The sequence below is a fragment of the Amphiura filiformis genome, chromosome 7 (genome assembly GCF_039555335.1).
Source record: "Amphiura filiformis chromosome 7, Afil_fr2py, whole genome shotgun sequence".
NCBI lineage: Eukaryota > Metazoa > Echinodermata > Ophiuroidea > Amphilepidida > Amphiuridae > Amphiura > Amphiura filiformis.
In genome coordinates, this window is record NC_092634.1 from 31189857 (window position 1) to 31211816 (window position 21960).

General features: G+C 36.8%; 1 protein-coding gene across 3 annotated transcripts in view; it reads left to right on the forward strand.

Annotated features, from left to right (window-relative positions):
* Positions 1 to 19994, forward strand: part of LOC140157020 (protein C-mannosyl-transferase DPY19L3-like) — a 157688-nt gene extending 137694 nt beyond the window's left edge. For all 3 annotated transcript variants that reach the window (XM_072180078.1, XM_072180079.1, XM_072180077.1), the window contains 11 exons: positions 7 to 141; positions 1210 to 1341; positions 2373 to 2477; positions 3506 to 3579; positions 4598 to 4756; positions 5599 to 5866; positions 11926 to 11982; positions 14114 to 14196; positions 14853 to 14985; positions 16106 to 16261; positions 17327 to 19994. In XM_072180078.1, coding sequence (XP_072036179.1) covers positions 7 to 141; positions 1210 to 1341; positions 2373 to 2477; positions 3506 to 3579; positions 4598 to 4756; positions 5599 to 5866; positions 11926 to 11982; positions 14114 to 14196; positions 14853 to 14985; positions 16106 to 16261; positions 17327 to 17482 — 1458 coding nt within the window. In that variant the 3' untranslated portion in view covers positions 17483 to 19994. The remainder of the gene's footprint in view (positions 1 to 6; positions 142 to 1209; positions 1342 to 2372; positions 2478 to 3505; positions 3580 to 4597; positions 4757 to 5598; positions 5867 to 11925; positions 11983 to 14113; positions 14197 to 14852; positions 14986 to 16105; positions 16262 to 17326) is intronic.
* Positions 19995 to 21960: the final 1966 nt, after the last annotated feature.

A 21960-nucleotide genomic window follows, 5' to 3' on the forward strand; every position in this document is an offset into this window, starting at 1 on the left:
TTTCAGCTTGTCACCTTAGGTGGGATTCTCTTGAGTTCTTTCTTCTTTGTCTTATCATGGCAGTTTGCACAGTTTATCTTTCTCCTTCAAGCTGCTGCTCTCTATGGGTGTACAGCCTTACATATGGTACCGCCAAATAAGGTTAGTATTAATGAAACACATCCAGTGGTACAGGCCTATTTACACAAAGTGTTTTAAGTTATACAACTATTATCCTATCTGGTTAAAAAAAAGTGCTGTGATTTATAGTGTGCTACGCACTGGCACAAGCCTCAGCACACTTTACAAGTTGTCACTGACCACTACGGCCCACATTCCATAAACCATTTAACAACAAATCAGGGGCTTTGCTGCTACAAGAGCACACACCCTAGACATTCCACAAATAACCATCACAACCAGGATCAGCTCCCAGAGTTTGTACGGGTTACAACGAGACGATTAGCAGTCACCCGCAACCTCTCGCACCATAGTCGAACGTCTTATCGATTGAGCTAACTTGACTTAAGTTAACTGGTTACCTGGGGATTGTACTGATTTGGTTCTCCGTTAGGATACTTATACTTTCATATTTTGGAAACAAAATGGAGTAACTACCTGACAACAAGTTGCTTGAAACTTGCTGATGTTGCCTTTTGTTTAAAACAATGTGTTGCTGGAAACATTGCCTATCATGGCATACCTAAGTTCGGCAATTTCAGTTGATTCAGACATTTCTAGCTGTCAAGTGTCAACAGCCAGAAAATACTGAATAGTCTGAATCTAAAAGTAAGGGTATGTACATGCACATTATGTAGTCCTAGGTTTCTGACTAGCTTGGAGAAAGGTCCGGGGGTATTGAAGCTGTGGACCAGGAAATACCATAGTGGATTGGAGGAGTCACACCTCTTGGTGACAGTGTTTTGATGCTAATGACTCTTCCAGGCTGCCCATTGGGTCTATTTTACTGTGTTTCCTTTTGTAGGCATTGTGTAATTTTACTTTGCTTTTTGATGTATTTTATCTGCATGTTTAAAATTAAATTAAATGAAATGAAATGTTGCTTTTTGATGTATTTTAGCTGAATGTTTAAAATTAAAATGAAATGAAATGAAATGAAAAAAAAACCTAAAATAAATGCTCCTTTACATAAATTTCATAACTATTTTTGCCAACTAACCAAACTTTTGCATTATTTCATAAATGTTTGTTTGTTTCTTCTCTTTTCAGGTTACCAGACTACTACAAGTCCAGGCTGTATCTCTCATCTTATTTTGTATATTACAATTCTTCAATGAAATGATCATTGGTTCACTAGTACTAAGTTTTATAATATCTGCTCTAATTGATATCAAATTACAGGTGAGTTTCTAACATATCTTCTCTTTTTCAAAGGCTGAAAAAAACCAATGTACTACAACCAGAAATTTGGTATAAAAAAACTTAACAAAAGCAAGTTTTTCCCTGTAGGCTACACACATTTTGTTTTTGGGAGCAGTATACTGCATTGTTTGTTTATTTGAGAAAGGGAACAACTCATATCCCAATTCAATTAATTTTATTTCTATTTTACTCTCAGTCTTTTGGTTAAGCACAAGGAATTGTAATCCAAACTCAACTACTACTAATATCTGTATCATATTTTAAAAGTAGTTGCAATGAGTGTAGCATTTTTGTGACACAATTTTGGAGTCTACTTTTTCTTGATCGGAAAAGCCAAAATACTTAGATATATTTGCTAGTCACAATTGAAACGCTAGTACCATTGCACAATCGCTCATGACTTTTGATCAGTAAGGCCTTTTTTGTCACTTGTTGCTACTGCTAGTATGATATGGGACATTCATGGAAAATTCAAGGTTAATATGCTTCAATATATTCAATATAAAATTGGTAATTGTGAACCAGAACAATAAAGTAAACTAGGGACCAATTTCATATAACAATAGGAAAATTATTATAATCATAACAATAGAAGAGAATACTTCAGCCACCCATTGAGACAATAAAATTGATGGTGCAAATCATAAAATCAGATAATGCAACCAACATGGGAATCAAACCTGTGACCTTTCTGCATGCTAGGCAGAAAAATAGCCAAACCATTGATTTGCAAAGAAAGCCGACTCTGCTATGTTTGCATGTTGCTCATAGAGGCAAAATAGCATACCTATTGTCATTTGTGCCTTGGAAACTTGGATTCAAAGTGTGTACTTTAATTATAAAAGCATTTTGCTGATATTTACATTTTTTATGCATGGGCTCAAATGTGCAAATTAGCATACAATTTTGTGGTCTTGCTAATAATTTCTGGAGGGTGCAGGCAGTACACCTTTTGTTGTCCGTGTGTGAATTTCATCTCTTTTATTTGATTGATACCGATTTTCTTTCAGGGTTCTAAGCTGCTGCCGTGTAGTATAGGAGTGAGGCTGGGTAGACTTCTTTTACATATCATATTTGTATTGGGCCTGGCAGTGGTCATTAATATGTTTATCAAGGTATGTAGTAGCTGATATTTTAAATAATTCTTGGCCAAGCTGGAATATTTAACAAGCTTGTAGCTCCTTGATAAACACACAAATATAATGTGGTCCAGAAGTTAGCATGCACACACCTTCCACTGCTACATGCTTTCATGTGTGCAATACGTACATTCCACCTTGGCCAAGAATTACTTCAAATACTTGCTAACTTTTCCCTGGGCCGCCATCCAATGTGCCATGAATTAGTAGGACTACAACAGGTATCTACTGGTTAGTTTATACTCCTAATTTCCACATCTGTTGTTTCTAGCTGTGGCTTTAAAGAAATTGTATAAATTTTGTGAATACTACATGCCGAAAAAGGGATGTTTTTGTCCAAATTGTAACAGTTTTGTGTGGTATAAAATACTGTGCCTTATAGTAATGAAAACTTGTAATTGTTATGAATTTTCCTAAAATATTTAGCTCTATTGTTTCATTTCATGTTGAATTATTTTTTGTGTGACAAGCTTACATACCATTTGGGCTATTCCATGGAAGACTCAACCTCAATTTCCCACTCAGGGAGTGTGAATTTCAAATGGGATTGCCTGAATGGGTGACTCCATTTGAAATCTACACCCCCTGTATCTTCCATAGGGGTATATGGCTTTCAACTGACTGGTCACATTTGCAATAACTTTGTTGTATTGGGATATGCCAGTTGATATACATACACCCCCAATAATCTTCCACACAGTGAGTGTGAATTTCAAATGGGGTTGCCTGCATGGATGATTCCATTTAAAATCTACACCTCCATAGTGGGAGATTAAGGTCATGTCTTCCATAGGTTTGTGTGGATTTAAACTGTAATAGCCCATTGGGCTTTTATCATACCCTATACTGAGAGTATATAATAATGAGAGGCAACACACTGATTGAAAAGCTAAGGACATTGTCACATGACTACCGAGCTGAGCGCTGACATGTGCAGACAATATTCAACCTTACTGTAACGAGCTACGTACTGATAGAATAGATCTTTTTTTGTCCTTTTACAGTTTGCAATTAACTTGGATGCAGACCAGCACATCTTCAAGTTTCTACTTTCCAAATTCCACTGGGGAAATACAAGGTATGTTAGGCGACAAAAACAAAGCAAAAAACACTGTTCTATAGGTGAATGGACATGCTAGGTAGGGTCGGTTGGTTGGGATGTTTTTGGGTTTTCATACGATACATGATACAATTTTCAAAGCAATAAGCCTGTTGCAAACCATCTCAGAGGACCTTGCAACCGGATTGCGCTGTGTATTTTGGATTTGCAAGGTGAAATTGATACCCTGAGCAATGTACAAAGTAGAGACATGCTCTTATTTTGGAGGTCCCACCTTGTAATCCTATATTAAGTGTTGTGAATGAGTAGTGTAGGTGAATCTGTCATTATACTTAGAGAATAAAGGTATTGTTGTTAGCCGCTGGAGTGCATCTATCGTCTCATATAACACGGGCGACATCATTATTTTAAGTTTACGCTAAAAATAATGATGTCGCCTGTGTTATATGAGACGATAGATGCACGACAGCGGCTAAAAACAATACCTTTATTCTCATTCTTAAACACTTCAATTCAAAATAATAAAAATATTAAAAATTTTAATCAAATTAAATTCTACATTTTACAAGGAATTACCTAGGGCTTAAAATCGATCAGTCCCGTTGTTGCAGTGCGCCTCCCATTGCTTAAAAAAGCGAGAATGCGATCTCGTCGATGCACATTGCAGCTTACCCTGTGATATCGTGTCATATCACACGGGTAAGAACCAATAAGATTGCAGGAACATTCTCGAGTGTTTAAGAATCATATATATAACTCATTTGCAATAGAAATTGCCCTGTGTATTTTGGCCATAGCTGTTTTATAGTATGAGCTTGGAACGGTCCATGGATTTCCCATGGATTAGCATGTGTCCCTCACGGACCAACCTGGGTAAACAAACAAACAAACAAACAAAACAAATAACTCTGCGGAGGCTTACATGAAGATAATATCCTCAACTGTTAGTTACAATATTTTCAAAAGAACTTAAATGTATTATAGTTTTTGTTGTATTTTTCTCATGCTAATCCTTGGTATTTTTTCCTCTTTATAGAGATTTTGATGCCCTCATGTATCTAAGCAACGGAGCCTTTGAATTCCTACCATTAGACACATTCACAAGGCTGACATCTACACTAGTATTCCCAGTGTATGCCACCATGCTAATCAGCAACCTTGTCATTCTTGCCATCGCTGTCTTTCAAAACTGGAAGTGAGTACTTTGAACTTCATGTTTAAGAAATAAAGGGTAATGCATACGTAAATTAGTATTCATTGTTTTTAATGCCGAAAAGACATTATTAGCGTGTAAAGGATAATGCTTCACCCTTAACTATTTCTATTCTATTACCACAAAATAGTTTGATTTAAAGAGAAAATATCACTTTTTTGCCCAAATAATTTACTTCAAGGTGGAGCGCGTACACATAGCCAAAGCGCAAGTGACATAGAGTATTGTGGAAATATTGAATGCGTAACCAAGCATAATGCTTTGCGTAGAATGTGTTACAGTGCTTTATACTGCATCACGCTTTGCTATGCGGGCTGTTATGCGAGAATAGCTTAAAGTTTGTTGCCCTGGCCACTCTATTGTAATTAAAGGTCTTTCACATGACGTATTTCAACAAATCACAGTGCACGATTTTGAATAATGGGTTGTGGAGGTAACAGAATTACAGTTAAAGGCCCCATTCACAGTGATCCCAGAGAAAATGTAAAGAAACTAAAATTGTGTAGAAATTGCTTAATTGTGAAGGAAAGTCCTTAAAATTGCCATTATATGTAACTTTGAAATGATACATGTGACAAAAAACAAGGAAAACAGTTTTGACAAAGTTGAAGCCCCGTTCAATATATGTAGCTAATTTCTCTACTTAAGCAGAGATATTACAGTTTCATGTAAATTGTCCTATTTTGTCTTTAATGAACATTTCTTGACTTAACCACTAGCAGGCTGTTAGCACATCTATGCTACACAACTGGGAGTTCTGTAAAATGGCACTCCTTGTTTGAAATACTAGGGTACATGTTTTATTTCATGTCATTTCTCTGCAGGTACTACTCACGTCAAGAAGAAGCCAAGAAGGATGACGACACTGAAGTACCCATCCATCAAGAGGGCACCATTCATCTTCTATCGCATAGACCAGAGTTAGTCTATCACACAATCCAATCAGTGTTCTTTGGGATCATGGCACTGGCTGTGATGAGGTTTAAATTCTTATGGACTCCGCACATGTGTGTGTTGGCTGCTGTGGGCATATGCGAATATTCTGTGTGGGAAGCTGTTCTGGCAAAATTTGGAAGCAAATCTGAAATCACTGTGAGTATATTAGATATGGAAGGTATTTTTGTAGTTTTTGGTAGTGTATTTTTTATGCATTGTCAAGGTCTTGCAAAGTTACCCCAAGACATAGACTTACGGCATAGTGATTTTGTGACCTGATTGACAGCCTCATCACCCCACTTTACCCCATCAAAATGCAGATTTTGGTATCAAGTGAAAGTGCATAATTTTTTATCTCATAACCCCATAGATTCATAAACACAGACTGGAATCTTCCATGCCTGTGCCCTCCAAGTGTACTTGAATTCAGCTGACACCGATACAGCGTTCAGACCTGTCAACATCGCTCATCTGAGCTTACACAGAGCGCTCAACTTGTCAGCGCTTATGTGCAAACTCTCTTTTGTGTACAGTCGCGCTATTTTTGAGTTCGCTAACACACCCCTCACTTACTGTGGACCCCCATAGGCAACATGCCTACCTTCTGCGGCAAACATAACCCTATTGAAATTTTAGGCCACTGACATGTAAAGGTGGTACTGTATGTGCTGCAGTCAAGGGTCCCATTTTCAGGCTCTCCAGCAGTTATGAAAAATGGGATCATGTTCCAGTCCATTATTGAGCTGTGTTCCATTTGGCAGAAGATGATAATTTTTTTTTTTTTAATCTCAAAGAATAAGCACTGTATTTTTCTGGAATGGGGAGTAGGTCTGTTCATTCAACAGCTTATGCAGTATATATATGTCAAGCTATAAAGGGTTCACAAAAAATAACTCCCCCCTAAAATTACAAAACATTTTTTTGCATAACTTGACATACATTTCGTGGATTTGAAAAATTTAAAAACCTGTGAATAAAGGAATTGTTTTTCTACCCTCCCAACGTTCTTTCGTGTGAAAACCTTTTTGTTTTTGCCAAAAATAATCATGTTTTCTAAAAATGATGCTTTCAGAAAAAGTTGCACTTTTCAACATCCTCATTTATGTCAAAATTAGCTTCAACAAATCATTATTTTGCACTACGTGATGGTTGCATGGGTGACTAAGAGTTCAGAGACAAAAAGGTGAAGGAAAAAAAACTAATTAAATCAATCGTAACATTGATACCGAGAAAGTTTTGTACATTACATGTATGGGATGTTGAAAAGCGCAACTTTTTTAAAGCATCATTTTGGAAAAATGTGATTATTTTTGACCAAAACAAAAAAGATTTTGAGAAGGGATAACTTTGGTAGGGTAGCAAAACGATGCCTCTATTCACAGGTTTTTAAATATTTCAAATCAACAAAATGAAAGTTATGCAAAGAAATGTTTTGTAACTCCTAAATTAATTTTACCATTTTTGAAACACCGGCTCAATAAAATCTTCTAGAAAAACCCCGTACATGTTAATTAGTCATTGTTTTATACTGCAACATGATTGCATGGGTGACTGGGTAATCGTATACATAAGGATTAAAGAAAACAAAAACACCATTAAATAAATCAGAACATTGGTATCGAGAATGTTTTTGTACATTAAATGTAAAGGATGTGGAAAAGTGCAACTTTTTCTGAAAGCATCATTTTTGGCTCTGAGCGAAGCTAAAAGGGCCTGAGTGATAGTAACAATTAGAGAGCCAATTCGGGCGTTGGTTTTCATGCTAAGGATGTTTGTCTGTTTGATATTTGGTCTTGAAATTTGTTTCTAAATTTTGCTTATTTATTATTTAATCGATTGCACTCCAGGTAGATTTCAAATACTGTCGATAAAATATGATTTTTTGGTAAAAAAGCCACGATGAACGAGTTGTTTTGTGGTACCCCGTGTGTGCTAGAGATTATTTTGGTCTGTATAATTTAAGTTGCGTAAAAGTGCCGGAAACCAACGGAGGGTAATTTCTTAAGATTCAGTTCAGATTCAGAAGTTATTTACTATTTCATAACTTTTCTTAACTATTTCTTTACAATTTAAATAAAGAAATAGTTGAGGAATGTCAAAAATGGTCAAGAACATGTCTGAATCTTGAATAAATCTGAACTAATGAATCGGGTAAATGAATTTCCTAGTGGACTATTTTTCCTTGCGCAAGTGCACATATTTTTGTGACCTCAATTTTTGTGCAAAACACGGACCGAAAGTCATGAAAAATGTTCGTATTTCATCACACTCATTGTAGTTTTGTTAGAATATAGTTTTAAAAAGTCAATTTAATCATATTGTGGACATGATGCTGAGGGAAAATTATATTTTCAATGAGATTTTACTTTACCCCACTTCGCAATATTGAACAATTTCCGTATTTTTCCATAGCAAAAACAGTCTAAATAAACGATGTTCCACTTTGCACAACAATTTTATACTTCAGAATATCAAAGATTGATATGTTTTCTCTTGAAAAACAACATGGTTTTTAGGCCAGGACTTCTTATGAAATTCAAGACCAAGGTTTATTTGATCGATGTTACGTCGATGGTCCCCGATCTCGCCATGATTTTGGACAGCAGCTTGCTTGTTTTATGTTTACAATCAGGAGGTCATGACCTATGGCGTATTGATCGATTCTGATCCGTTCTGATTGGATTGTCTCAAGGTCGTCACAGTTATGAATGAATAATTCACAAGGTCATTAGGGGGGTGGCAGTAATAGAAAAGGTCAAAATAATGTTGGATAATGAACATAATAATGTACATAATAATAATAATTGAATTCAAATGTGACTGAAATTTAGTGGTTTCAGAAATCATTGATTGCAAGTTGCAAAGTTTCATCTTTTACTATAGGCTGTGCAATATTAATCATGAGCTAAATTTTGAGAGAAATCAAAAGGAATGGCAAGCAATCAATGTCAGCAGGGGGTGGGGAAATCACTTTTTTTTTTAGTATTCCCTGATCAGAAAAAAGTTACAAAGATCAATTATTTGACCCGATGGCTGCTTTCGGAAACTAATAACAACTAGTAGGCCTATGGGCATGAAATTTGGTAGGTACAGTCAACATTTATAGCCAAATTTTCGGAAGGTCATTTTGGGGTCACCAGAGGTCATCTGAGGTCAAATTAGTAAAAACTACTGGATGGGCGTGAAACTTGGTGGATACAGTCGACATTGAGTGAAATTTTTGGAAGGTCATTTCGGGGTCATCTGAGGTCAAATTAGTAAAAACTGTCATATGGGCATGAAACTTGGTAGGTTCAGTCAACATTTATAGCCAAATTTTGGGAAAGGGGTACAAGCAGGAGGTCATGACCTTGTGGCGTAGGGCCTATTGATCGATTCTGATTTGTTCTGAAGGTCAAAATTGGATGGGCATGAAACTTGATGGGTACAGTCAACATTTGGAGTCAAAGTTTTGGAAGGTCATTTCGGGATCACCAGGGGTCGACATATGAGGTCAAATTGGTAAAAACTTGCATAATTTATGCGTAATAAGCAAAATACCTTGTGAACAGATTATCTGGAGATCCGTATGGGGTACAGTGACGTAACTTGGTGGGGAGTAGTGTGGCCAGATGTTCTCGACCTGATTAGATTTTCAGCGCAAAATATGCTAATTAAGTACCTAATTTGCATAATTTTAAATGCGTATTTGATGCATATCAAGCAAAAAACCCTTGTGAACACCTTATCTGGAGATCCGTATGGGGTACAGTGACGTATCTTAGTGAGGAGTAGTGGGGCCAGAGGTTCTCGACCTGATTATATTTTGAGCGTAAAATATGGTAATTAAGTACCTAATTTGCATAATATATGCATACTAAGCAAAATACCTTGTGAACAGATTATCTGGAGATCCGTATGGGGTACAGTGACGTAACTTGGTGGGGAGTTGCGTGGCCAGCGGTTCTCGACCTGATTAGATTTTCAGCGCAACATACTTTATCCAATTTCGTGAGGTCAAAGGTCACATTACAAGGTCAAAAGTCAACTAAGGTCACCAAATCTTTTAATAATTAATTTTCAACTGTGCATCACATATCCAAATAACAGCTTGATAGGTCATGTAATTGCGGAAATAGGACGACTTTAAGATAGTCGCTTTCCATGTAAAGTATAGCAAAGTAGCACTTTCAATGAGTGATAACTCGTAAAGGAAGCATCTTTCTGTTTTGATTTATTACTTTGATGAAATAGTTCTTTGGTATTGCCAAATTTGATTGCCAGAGGTTCTCGACCTGATTAGATTTTCAGCGCAACTTACTTTATCCAATTTCGTGAGGTCAAAGGTCACATACAAGGTCAAAGGTCAACTGAGGTCACCAAATCTTTTAATAATTAATTTTCAACTGTGCATCACATATCCAAATAACAGCTTTGATAGGTCATGTAATTAAGGAAATATGACGACTTTAAGATAGTCGCTTTCCATGTAAAGTATAGCAAAGTAGCACTTTCAATGAGTGATAACTCGTAAAGGAAGCATCTTTCTGTTTTGATTTATTTGATGAAATAGTTCTTTGGTATTGCCAAATTTGATTGCAAATTTGTAAGGTGGGCCCCTGAACCCCGGCCATTTAAAGCCAAATTTTTGGAAGGTCATTTTGGGGTCACAAGGGGTCATCTGAGGTCAAATTAGTAAAAACTGTCGTATGGGCATGAAACTTGGTGGGTACAGTCAACATTTCAAGCCAAATTTTTGGAAGGTCATTTCGGGGTCATCTGAGGTCAAATTAGTAAAACTGTCGGATGGGCATGAAACTTGGTGGGTACAGTCAACATTTAAAGCCACATTTTTGGAAGGTCATTTTGAGGTCACCAGGGGTCATCTGAGGTCAAATTAGTAAAAACTGTCGTATGGGCATGAAACTTGGTGGGTATAGTCAACATTAAAAGCCAAATTTTTGGAAGGTCATTTCGGGGTCATCTGAGGTCAAATTAGTAAAAACTGTCGTATAGGCATGAAACTTGGTGGGTACAGTCAACATTTAAAACCAAATATTTGGAAGGTCATTTTTGAGGCCACCAGGGGTCATCTGAGGTCAAATTAGTAAAAACTGTCGTATGGGCATAAAACTTGGTGGGTAGAGTCAACATTTAAAGCCAAATTTTTGGAAGGTCATTTTTGAGGCCACCAGGGGTCATCTGAGGTCAAATGAGTAAAACTGTCATATGGGCATGAAACTTAGCACGGGGGGTACAGTCAACATTTAGAGCCAAATTTTTAGAAGGTCATTTCAGGGCCACCAGAGGTCATCTGAGGTCATATTAGTAAAACTGTTGCATGGGCATGAAACTTGGTAGGTACAGTTGCCATCAATCAGATAATCGTGCCCAGCCGATAACCGCCAAATTCATTTACCTCTCTACCAAAAGTTATCGCAAAAGCAGGCGGTCACAAAAGCAGGCGAGACTCGTGGTTCGAGAACCGCCTTGTTACCCTCTGAAATGGCCTTTCCTGTGGTGCTAAATGTGCAAAAACCATCTGGACCCCACCGGGGACCCTTAAGGGGACCCCCCGGCCGTGCTGGGCAAGAGTTCCGCTCGCTATGCTTAGCAAGTTCAGGATTTTTTTGGGTCAGCTTGTGACATCTCTGACTGTTGTATTTAGTCTGAAACTTGGTGGGTATAGTCACCAATTAGAGCCAAATCCTTATTCAGACTAACACTATTCTTGACATAGGCCTATTTTGATACATTTTGATTAGTTTAGACCCATTTGGACCCTTTTCCATCCAATTCCACCCGTTTGATCCATGTGGCTAAATAGTAATTCCCAAAATTGATTGATGTATCATTGTATGCTCTGCAAATGAGATAGCTACCAACCGACCAGATGTACCCATTGAATGTAATATGTCACATATACTCAAATGATTTCACCTGTTGCACATTTGACTTTCACTGTCACCATAAAGCACAGAGCCACAGCGCCATTGGTGCTCTTGTTGGAAAATGTGATTATTTTTGGCCAAAACAAAAAGATTTTTTAATGAAAGAACTTTGGGAGGGTAGGGAAATGATTCCTTTATTCACAGGGTTTTAGATTTTTCAAAACAATGAAATCTATGTCAAGTTATGCAAAGAAATTTCTTGTAATTTTAGAGGGGGAGTTATATTTTGTGAACCCTTTATATCATTTCAGATATTATACCAATGTTTGTTCTGTTTGTTTTCAGGTGCAATGTGTAAGACATATGGCAGCTATAATAGTTTTCTGTGCATTATTAAGTATCGTAAGTATCAAAAAGATATATTCTCTTGAAAACATCAACTTCTTAGTGTAGTACAAAGTTCATGAACTTAGTGTAAACTTTATGATACTGCAGCATTTGATGTTCCATTGATTTTGATGTCCCATTTTGATGGAATATTGTACTAAAGATTTGTTTGAGTTAAGTTTTAGGAGTTGTGATGACTGATTCAGGAAGACAGTTGATAAAAGTAGAAAATGTCAATAATTTCAAGTCTGCAATCAACTTATATCAGTTGTATTTAATTTTTAATTTAAGGAATAAGTCAATTACAATCAGAACAATTCACCATAGAAGTGATGTAACAGGATTTATACCATATTCTTATTCAATGGGTGCGTCTTGTAAAGAATTCACGTAATTTGATTGGTTTTCTGGTGTATAATATCTCACAATAGTTGATAGTGATATTAGTCAGGGTAGCGCCGCCACTTAACGGCGGCACGCTTGTTGCTCCTCAATGATCGCGATAATGCGTTCAAGCGTATCTGGCGGCGAGAACTAAGAACGCGATTAAATGCGGCTTAGATATTCGTAATGGTTTCGTTCATTTAAAACAACGGGAATGTCCTCACAAAAGTAACTTTATTTTTTTCTGAAAAAAGGCAGTTTTTCTTGCAAAAATTACATTAAAACTGAATAAGAATAAGAATAAATGATAGGATTTGGTCTTTTGCCTATCAATATCGTGTCATAATGGATGGGCTTGCCAATATTTTTATCGTAATACTCAAAATATTGGCCAGCCCATCCATTATGACACGATATTGGATAGGCAAAAGACAAAATCCTATCATTTATTCTCTAAGTAATGGGTTTACACTATTTGTGAATGTATTGCCCAGCTGTACTACAGGGTGAGTCAAAAAAAGTGCAATAGAGAAAAGAATCCATTTTTATTTAAGAACCGAGTTGAACTTTTTAGGTTTTAAAACATTTTATATATGGTATATTCATCAGTGACCTTGTGTGAAAAAATTAGGGAATTAGCATTTACCGTTTTGTTTTGATGACACATTTTATAGCGCTACCCAATTTTAATGTTTGTCCAAGAGACATCTAAAATTTGAATGTCAGTCCACTCTGTGTTAGGTAGATTTGGAACAACTTCTATTTTCTTAACCTCATTGGCATTAAAATAAAATGGAGCACTCAAAGTGTTATTGCCCTTGGTCTTGTTTAAGGAGAAGAAACATTATTTGTTGTTATTTTCATTTTACCTTTACTTTAAAGATGTTTATTCTCTATCAAAAATATACAAATTTGTAGGCGAGTTTTTCAAATGTCAAAATGAAATGCGCGCAAATTGAAGTGGAGTGAATTTCAAAATATCCAAAAAGTTGGACATATTGGGATTAAAAAACCAAACTGGTGTTGGAGTCGAGTGAGGTATGAAGGACTTAAAGTAATGTTAGAAAGTTTGTTTGAACAGAAAAAAAAAAAAATATAACGCAAAAACAACCTCATTTAAGTTAAAGTCAGTTTCAGATATGGTGTCTTTACCGTGCACTGTGTGCTCTCATTCAAAACACATGGCACCTCGTGGACAAATAACGAAATTACCGTGGACTGTGTGCTCTCATTCAAAACACATGGTACCTCGTGGACAAATAACGAAATTGGGTATCGCAGCAAAAGGACTCATAAAAATTAAACGGTAGTCACGATTCACTTCATATTTTCACAGAAAGTGGCCATTGAGTGTAGCATTTATAGAATTTTTCAATATTGGGAAAGTTCGACCTGGTTCTTACATAAATATTGATTCTTTGCTCTATTGCAGTTTTTTTGACTCACCCTGTATAATCAGGATGCACTCATCACCTGTGTATGTGTGCAATGATGACTACGATACCGCTCCTTTCAAAGACACTAATCTTACAGGTGTGAGTGATCAGCATGATGTGTAAATTCTATAGAATTACAATCCAGGTTTTTATCATGTGTATGGCGTAATGTATAGTGCAGGGCAATACATTCAAAAATACTGTAAACCCATTGTATATGGTAATTAATCCTGTTACATCACTACTTCTACGGTAAATAGAGATTGATACAATTATGTAGGCCTGATGAAAAGATATTTATATGCGCATTGATTTTATGTTAACAGGTTCTGCCTGATGTCACAGCAGAGCTGGAAAAACTGATGGAATTCTATGATCCTGACACTGTAGAACTCATGAATTGGATTAAGTAAGTATAGCCGCCCTGCATGCTTTTATCAATTGGCTCCAAACAAAGGATTTGAACCGGTGTCCTTCACCATAATCATGGCACAGTGCAGTCCATTCAATCAAATGTTGCCATCAGCCTATTTGATCATAATGCATTTGCTATGTGTGTGAGACGAACTGTCACAGTAGATTGCAATCTTTTGTTGAATGCATTTGAGAAGTCCGCCATATTTACGGTATGATATGTCATATGCACAACCTCTATAATTCAATCCTCACAATCCTCACATGCTCAATCTTAATACAGGAATGTTCAACCATCCCAGTATTTAAAAAAGTGTTGAACTGACGATGTAGTAAAAATGCTCATTTGATCATAATGAATTTCAAACTGTTTGAAACTTGTGTTTTATGATTGATCAATTTCTCCAATCATGAAAATTAGTAGAGTCTGTCTTTGTATCAATGAAATTCATTAAAACAAGTAGTAAAAATTAAAGGTAAAGGAACTGAACCTGTATTTTTACAGGACAGAGTGCCCATCTCTCTTTCGTTAGCGATTAGGCCAGACTCCATCGCCGTCACCCATTTATACACCTGGGTGGAGAAGAGTTAACCAACCATCTTCAATATGAAGATTCACATCACTAATCATTATTTGTGTTTTATTCACAGTCAACAGACCCCAAAGACAGCGGTATTCAGCGGTAGTATGCAGCTGCTAGCTGGAGTCAAACTGTGCACTGGGAGGAGGTTAACAAATCATCCTCATTATGAAGATAAGGAATTGAGAGAAATGACAAGAAAGGTAGGAGCATTCATGGATTGTACACTGACTTCATCTGCAAAATTACAAACCCTTAAACTGTAAAACAAAATCAAGCTACAGTTTGTCCACTCTGAAGCACAAAGTGACAACGCTTGCGTATACAGCGCGTTGTGCGTAGTGCTACATGTCTGCTGCAGGTATGCGTGCCTTCAAAGTCGGCACAATGTGTGCGTCCGCGTCTGTACTTTGTACTTCAGAGTAGACTGACTGTAGCAGATTAAAAAAAAAAAATTATTGCATCCTCGCAGCCCTTAAGGGCATATCATACTCGTGCAGTGGTGCAATTTAAACATCCCTAGTAACAGGATCTTAGCTAGAAATTGAGGGTTGCCCATCATTTGAATAAAATTGCCTGTCCTAATTTGACCTTTAAAACATTTACCAGACATCTATAGCCCATTGGGGGTTCAAAGAGTTCAAATATCAAAGAGTTCAAATATGTGCTGATATGGCCTTGTTCTACAAATTGGGTCTACTAAAAAGGTCAATTAGCTTCTCAAAACATACAATTTATAGTATAGCATCTGTCAAAGGCATTAATTTTGCCCGTCCCAGGAGCAAACTGGCGGTCTAAAATGACGGCTAGACGGGTGGCTAGCTAAGACCCTGCCTAGTAATCAAACGCTGGTGTATACCAGCATTTTCACAATCACACTAGCATCCAGTCATGGCTAGCGACGTAGCGACAATGTTGCCTTCAGGTCAACTGCGTGCGACATTCTAGCAATGTATGGATCAGATATTGGTAATTGCTTTTCTGATAAGGGACGGTAATGTCACAAAAAAACCGCTATGCTCCGTATGAAATTCAACCGGTAAAATTATGTCAGAAATGCTTATTTTTGTAAGGTTTAGCATTAAAATAATGTTAGACCATTTGATCATGTCGAGTTTATTCAAGCTCCTTTCCACATGCCCCTTCCCCTTCCCCAACCAATGTGGTCAATATTTAAATTAATATGACTAAACTTTAGTGTGGAAACTGCAGATTTAAAGATTAGGCTCAATGAATTGATTAAGAAAAATAATTTTCATAATTGTACTGTAAATTTGATATAGTCCCTATTGAAACCAACAATTCCTCCTTTTGTTTTACCAGGTATACCAATACTATGGCCGTGTTGGGCCTGAGGAGGTTCATGCTATTCATAAGGAGATAGGAACCAACTACATCATACTGGAAGACAGTATATGCTACTCAAGATCCGACCCCGGGACTCGGCTACCAGATATTGTAGATATTACCAATCAACATGTAAGTTTCATAATGGGGTATAAAATTAGACTCGTTAAAACTATTCAACTGGACTCACAGTTTTGAGAGGCAACGGTTTCACACCTTATCCTAGGTGCATCTTCGGGCCGTCTGTTGATCTGTCGGCAATTGGTCACTGACCAGTGGCGAGATGGTGTTGCCAGAGGTCGTAGATTTAGAGCCAAACTTCTTTGGAATGTTCTTAATAACGGAATTGTAGGCCCCCGCCAAGTTGTGACGCAGGCCGTCTCCCCTGTTGAGTGAAGGCTGTTCTTTCTTGACATAGATCACTTCTTTTACTCCTCTTTCGTACCACCTGCGCTCCCTGAAGATGCACCTAGGATAAGGTGTGAAACCGTTGCCTCTCAAAACCGTGAGTCCTGTTGAATAGTTTTAACGAGTCTAATTTTATATTTCATTATACCTGGATGAATGACAACCTTCACAAACATATTCATATTGGGATATTTATTAATAGAGCTGCAGTCAAGTTAGCTCAATCGATAAGGCGTTCCACTATGGTGCGAGAGGCTGCGGGTTCGAACCCTGGCGGTGGTATAGTATGCTCTTGTGAAAAATTGAGTTCGCTTGAAATTTTCCTGGACAAGGAAGTTACTGCTAATTGTCTCGTTGTAACCCGTACAAAACTCGGGGAGCTGATCCTGGTTGCGATGGTCATATGTGGAATGTCTAGGGTGTGTGCTCTTGAAGCTGCAAAGTCCATGTGTGGTTGTTATTAAATGGTTTATGGAATGATGTGGGGCCATAGTGATCAGCGACACCCTGTGAAGTGTGCTGAGGCTTGTGGATCAACGTCTAGGCATTATGCTTGTGTATAGCGCACTATAAATCACTGTGCTTTTCTTTTTTTAACTAGTACCAATTATCAGTATTTTGTTCTGATTTTATTACAAAATGCTAAAAATATACTTGAAATTGCTAACAAAACTGTCAACCCTCTCCACACAGGTGTCAAATTCTTCAAGAAAACAAATCTACAATGTAGATTAGTCTAATGCAAAATAAACAAATCGTTGATAATTTATGCATATTTTTCTCCTCCAGTTATATGATGGCGCCACAGAGGAATCGGAACCAGGCTTGAAACGACCAAAGGCACCACGCTTCTGTGACCAGATCAAGTATGAATTAGTCGAATACACAAGACACTTCAGAAAAGTGTTTGAAAATAAGACTTTCAGGATATATCAAGTGTTATGACATCTGCTAAAGTTGAGTGTGGTGGCAGGTATCATGTAGACATAATGGGTATGGACTTCAAATGGGTATGATATGTACTCAATGTGGTGTGATATGGAGCCAACAGGTGTGATATGGATTTAAAATAGCTATGGTATGGACATGGGTGTGATATGGACTCAATATGGGTCTGATATGAACTCAACATGGCCCGGTGTGATGGGCTTAACATGGGTTTGATATGGACTCAACATGGGTGTGATATGGACTCAACATGGGTCTGATGTGGAGTCAACAGGGATGTGATATGGACTCATCATAGCCTGATATGGATTCAATTGGTGTGATAATGAACTCAAAATAGCTATGATATGGATTCAACATGGGTGTGACAGACTCACCATAGGTCTGATATGGACTCAACATGGGTGTGATATAGACTCAACATGGGTATGATATGGACTCAAAATAGATGTGATATGTACTCAACATGGGTGTGATATGAACTCAACATGGATGTGATTTGGACTCATCATGGGTTGATGTGAACTCAACATAGCTATTTTATGGGCTCAACATGGGTCTGATATGAACTCAACATGGATAATTAAGTGTAGTGTATTTCAGACTGGTTTTGGAAAATAAAAATTTTAGAATTGTGAGAATTCTGAAATGCTCATGATAACCAAGTTAGGTTTCACTTTTTAGGGAGCATGCCACCAAATCTACCAACAGATTGTGTTCCCGAATTTCTGAATGGGTAACACCATGTGAAATCTGCAATCTTTGTGGAAGATTAAGACCAGATCTTCTATAGGGGGTGCATGTAGGTCAATCGGTGGTGTGTTTTCTTGACAAATTTTCAAGGTTTTGCTGAAATTAGAGGAGTATGACTTATAGTACAAAATAGTATTTTAAAAGATTTGTTAAAAGTTGCTTGAAATAGTCAATCTGGTGCTTAGAGCCTAAATAGCTGATGTACATATATGTGATTTATAATTTGTTGGTAAATTTTGTGACATAATCTTGTCCATGAAACCAAAGGCAGCAAATTTGAAATTGAGATGAAGGCAAATATATGGAGTAAAAAAACAATAAAATACATTTGAAAAGAGTTATCACAAAACTTTAGAATCACTTTTATTTTGCATACTTTTGGCCTCAAACTTAGTCCAAATTGTTTCTAATATGTGCTAATGTATTATATAGTGAAGCTGCCCCCTAATTTGCATAATTAATTATCATTTATGCAAATTAGCTCATTAATTATGCAAATATTAATGAGCCTTTCCAGTCATTTTAGCTCATTAACTTTATTGATTATTGATAAAAACAATAGGATACAAAGAAAATATAAATTGATGTATTTACTATTATGGAAACCGTATGTCCGATTTGCTCCAAACAAAAGGCATATTGATCAGTGTACTTTACCCTACTCAATTAATCTGTTTAAAACATGCTTAAAGCATTTTCTAATTTCTAGAAAATGCATCCAATACCACCAATACCCTGACCACTAGCCATGCTTTGAGGAACTGACCCTTAGTGTTTTCAGTAATATGTAAGCCTAATGTTTATATAAGGGAATAATTAAAGTAGGCCAATTTAAAAAAATGCCTCTTTGGCCCCATGGAGCAGATTGTGTCACAATTATGCAGTTTTTGTTAATATGTTTGGAAGTTGAGGTAAAGATTACTTTTTTGAGGGAAAAATCGATATTAGTTTATAAGGTATATCTTGGGCCATAGTTGTCAGCTGCATTCTGTAAAGCACATTGATCTTATGTAATTGCGCTATATAAACTATAGCTTTTTTATGTCCATTTTTCAATGCAATGATAACCAATTTGATGGAATGTACACAAGGGATATTGGATAATATGTTTGAAATTTAAAATTGTGCAATTAGCATGTTTTATGTATATTGGGTTTTATGCAGATATAATGTGTGTACATATTTTTGCAATGTACTACCATGTTTTTTATAGTGTTTGTTGTTTATTTTACAGAATATTTATAGTAAAGTAGGAATTTAAGTAGAATTGGTGATGATTATAAACCTGGAAAGAATTTGTTTGGTCTAGTTGGAGTATGGCTCCCTCACAAAAGAGCTGGAAAGTTGACAGTTTTTTACTTAAGAAATAAAGGGTAATGCCTTATCCTTTACATGTAAAAACATAAATAATGGGTGAGGAGCAGCCAAACCCAATATTTAAATGTTTTTACTGCCGAAGACATGTTTTGACAAATCACAGTGCGCAATCTTCAACAATAGGTCTTGAAGGTAATAGAATGCTAAAGGCACTATCAGTTATTCCGCAAAAGCAAAACAATAAATCGAATGGCTTAAAAAGTGAACAATGAATCTATGAAATTGTCATAAGATCAATTTTTCATATTAAAATTAATAACAAGGAAGAAAACAACACAAATGCGCAGCTATGTTTGATTGTACGTTGCTGAAAGTTTCTGTATGAACAAATAACTGTCAAAATTGACTAAAATTTTACTCTTCTCAAGTCATTGTTTGTTTTATCCAGGGGTGTGATTTTTCCGATTTCGGATTTTTGGGATTAAAAAAATTCGGATTTTCAAATAAAAAAAAAAAAACATTTTTTTTTTTTTTTTTAATTTTTTTTTTTAATTTTTTTTTTTGTCGCTTTTGGAGTGGCCCTGGACCAAGAGCTAAATACTTAACAGAGATGTCACATTTCCTGAATTTTCAGTTTCCAGATATGAGAAAATCTCCAATTTTAAAATTAAAATTCTTTAGAACCCTGACTGGATGATTTATAGACACACTGTACTGTGCAAAAATGGTGATGCAACTTCTCATGTGTATGTGAATGATATGATACTGGAAGTATGTATTCACAGATAATAAATGTTTTTATACTATAAAGTGAAGTATTTTAACAGTTTCTCATTTTTGCATTTTACCCCATGAAATTGCATCTCCAGTGGTGCTCAAGTGTGTAAAACCCTTCTGGCTTCGGGGGGCTTCGCCCCCACCGACCCCCACCAGGGGCCCTTAAGCGGGCCCCTGGACCCCCCGGCATAACAGGCGAAAGCTCCGCTTCGCTGTGCTCGCTCCGCTCATAATTTCATTGCCTTGGTTTTTTTTTCAAAAAGCACCAATCACACCCCTCTTTATCACTTGTATGATATGCCCGGATGGTATGTTAGCACACCTAACAATTCTAAATATTCTAATAAGTTTTGACAACTTTCCAGCCCATTTGTGGCGTGAACAAATTTACAAATGGGCCATTCCCGTCGAAATCCACACCCCCTATGGAAGACATGACCTTAAATCTTCCACACACAGAGTGTGAATTTCAAATGGGGTTACCTGAATGGATGATGTGACTCTGTTTGAAATCTATACCCCCTGTGTGGGAGGCAAGGGTTGTGTCTTCCATAGTGGGTGTATGAATTTCAACTGCAGTTATAGCCTAATGAACTTTCTTTGTTGGAATGTTTGAAGCAAAAATTGTTTAATGCAAAAGTTGAGGAAATTTTTACTCAGTTTTACTCAATTTTAAACAAAAACTCTTGTGCCATATGTTTGTTGTGAAAATTATATATAAAATGGAATCAGTTCATTGTTTTTTATGTTTTAAGTATATTACGGAAATTATTCTAAACACACTGAGAACGTTTAAAACAATACTGCGCATGCATTTGCAGGGAGAGTCTTGTTTTGACAGCATGATGTTGGATCAGAATGTCGAACATGCTGTGACAGCAACAAAATTATTTTAATGTGGGCATAATAATCTAATAAAGAGCTTAGATCAAAAGAGTCTGAATTCCGCCATGTTTGTGTGTCGCTCATGGAGGACAAAATAGTGTACCTCTTTATTTATTTTAACCCTAACCCCGGGATGAATAAACAATGGAAAAATGGGTTTTTAGGCCTTACACTTAACTGCTTTCGTGGGCAGAGGTGCTTGAAAGAAGAAAAGAAGAGGAAGAGGAGAGAGATGTTGTGGTCCTTTCTGCCTGGTTTCAAACCATCAACCCCTCAAGTTTGGAGCACCCTGAGATTCTTGCGCAATCGCACCCCTCGGCATGCTTGGGATGCCAGGGTCTATGTGCCCCGGGGGTGCCACTCATATACCATTGCATGTTGTCATCACTGACCAGACACTTTTATTTTTCACCCAAAACACTGACATGCCCAAGGGCTGAAAGGTAACCCTTACCACTGACCTGCTATGAAAAAAGGATACCCAAATCACTGACCACAGCCATGGTGCAAACAAATTACCATATCACTGACCTTACATGTCCCAATGACCCTTTTCACTGACGAAGGTAGAAAGCAATATTTACCTAGTAAATATGAAATAGCCTGGAATATCATCCTTAACACAAAATTGTGGTCATACACAACAAACAAGCTGCAATCATTTCATTGGTATCCAATTAGTACAAGTACATCCTGGGAAGATCATACACCAACAGGTTATTTGTAGTGGAAAAGTTTTATTT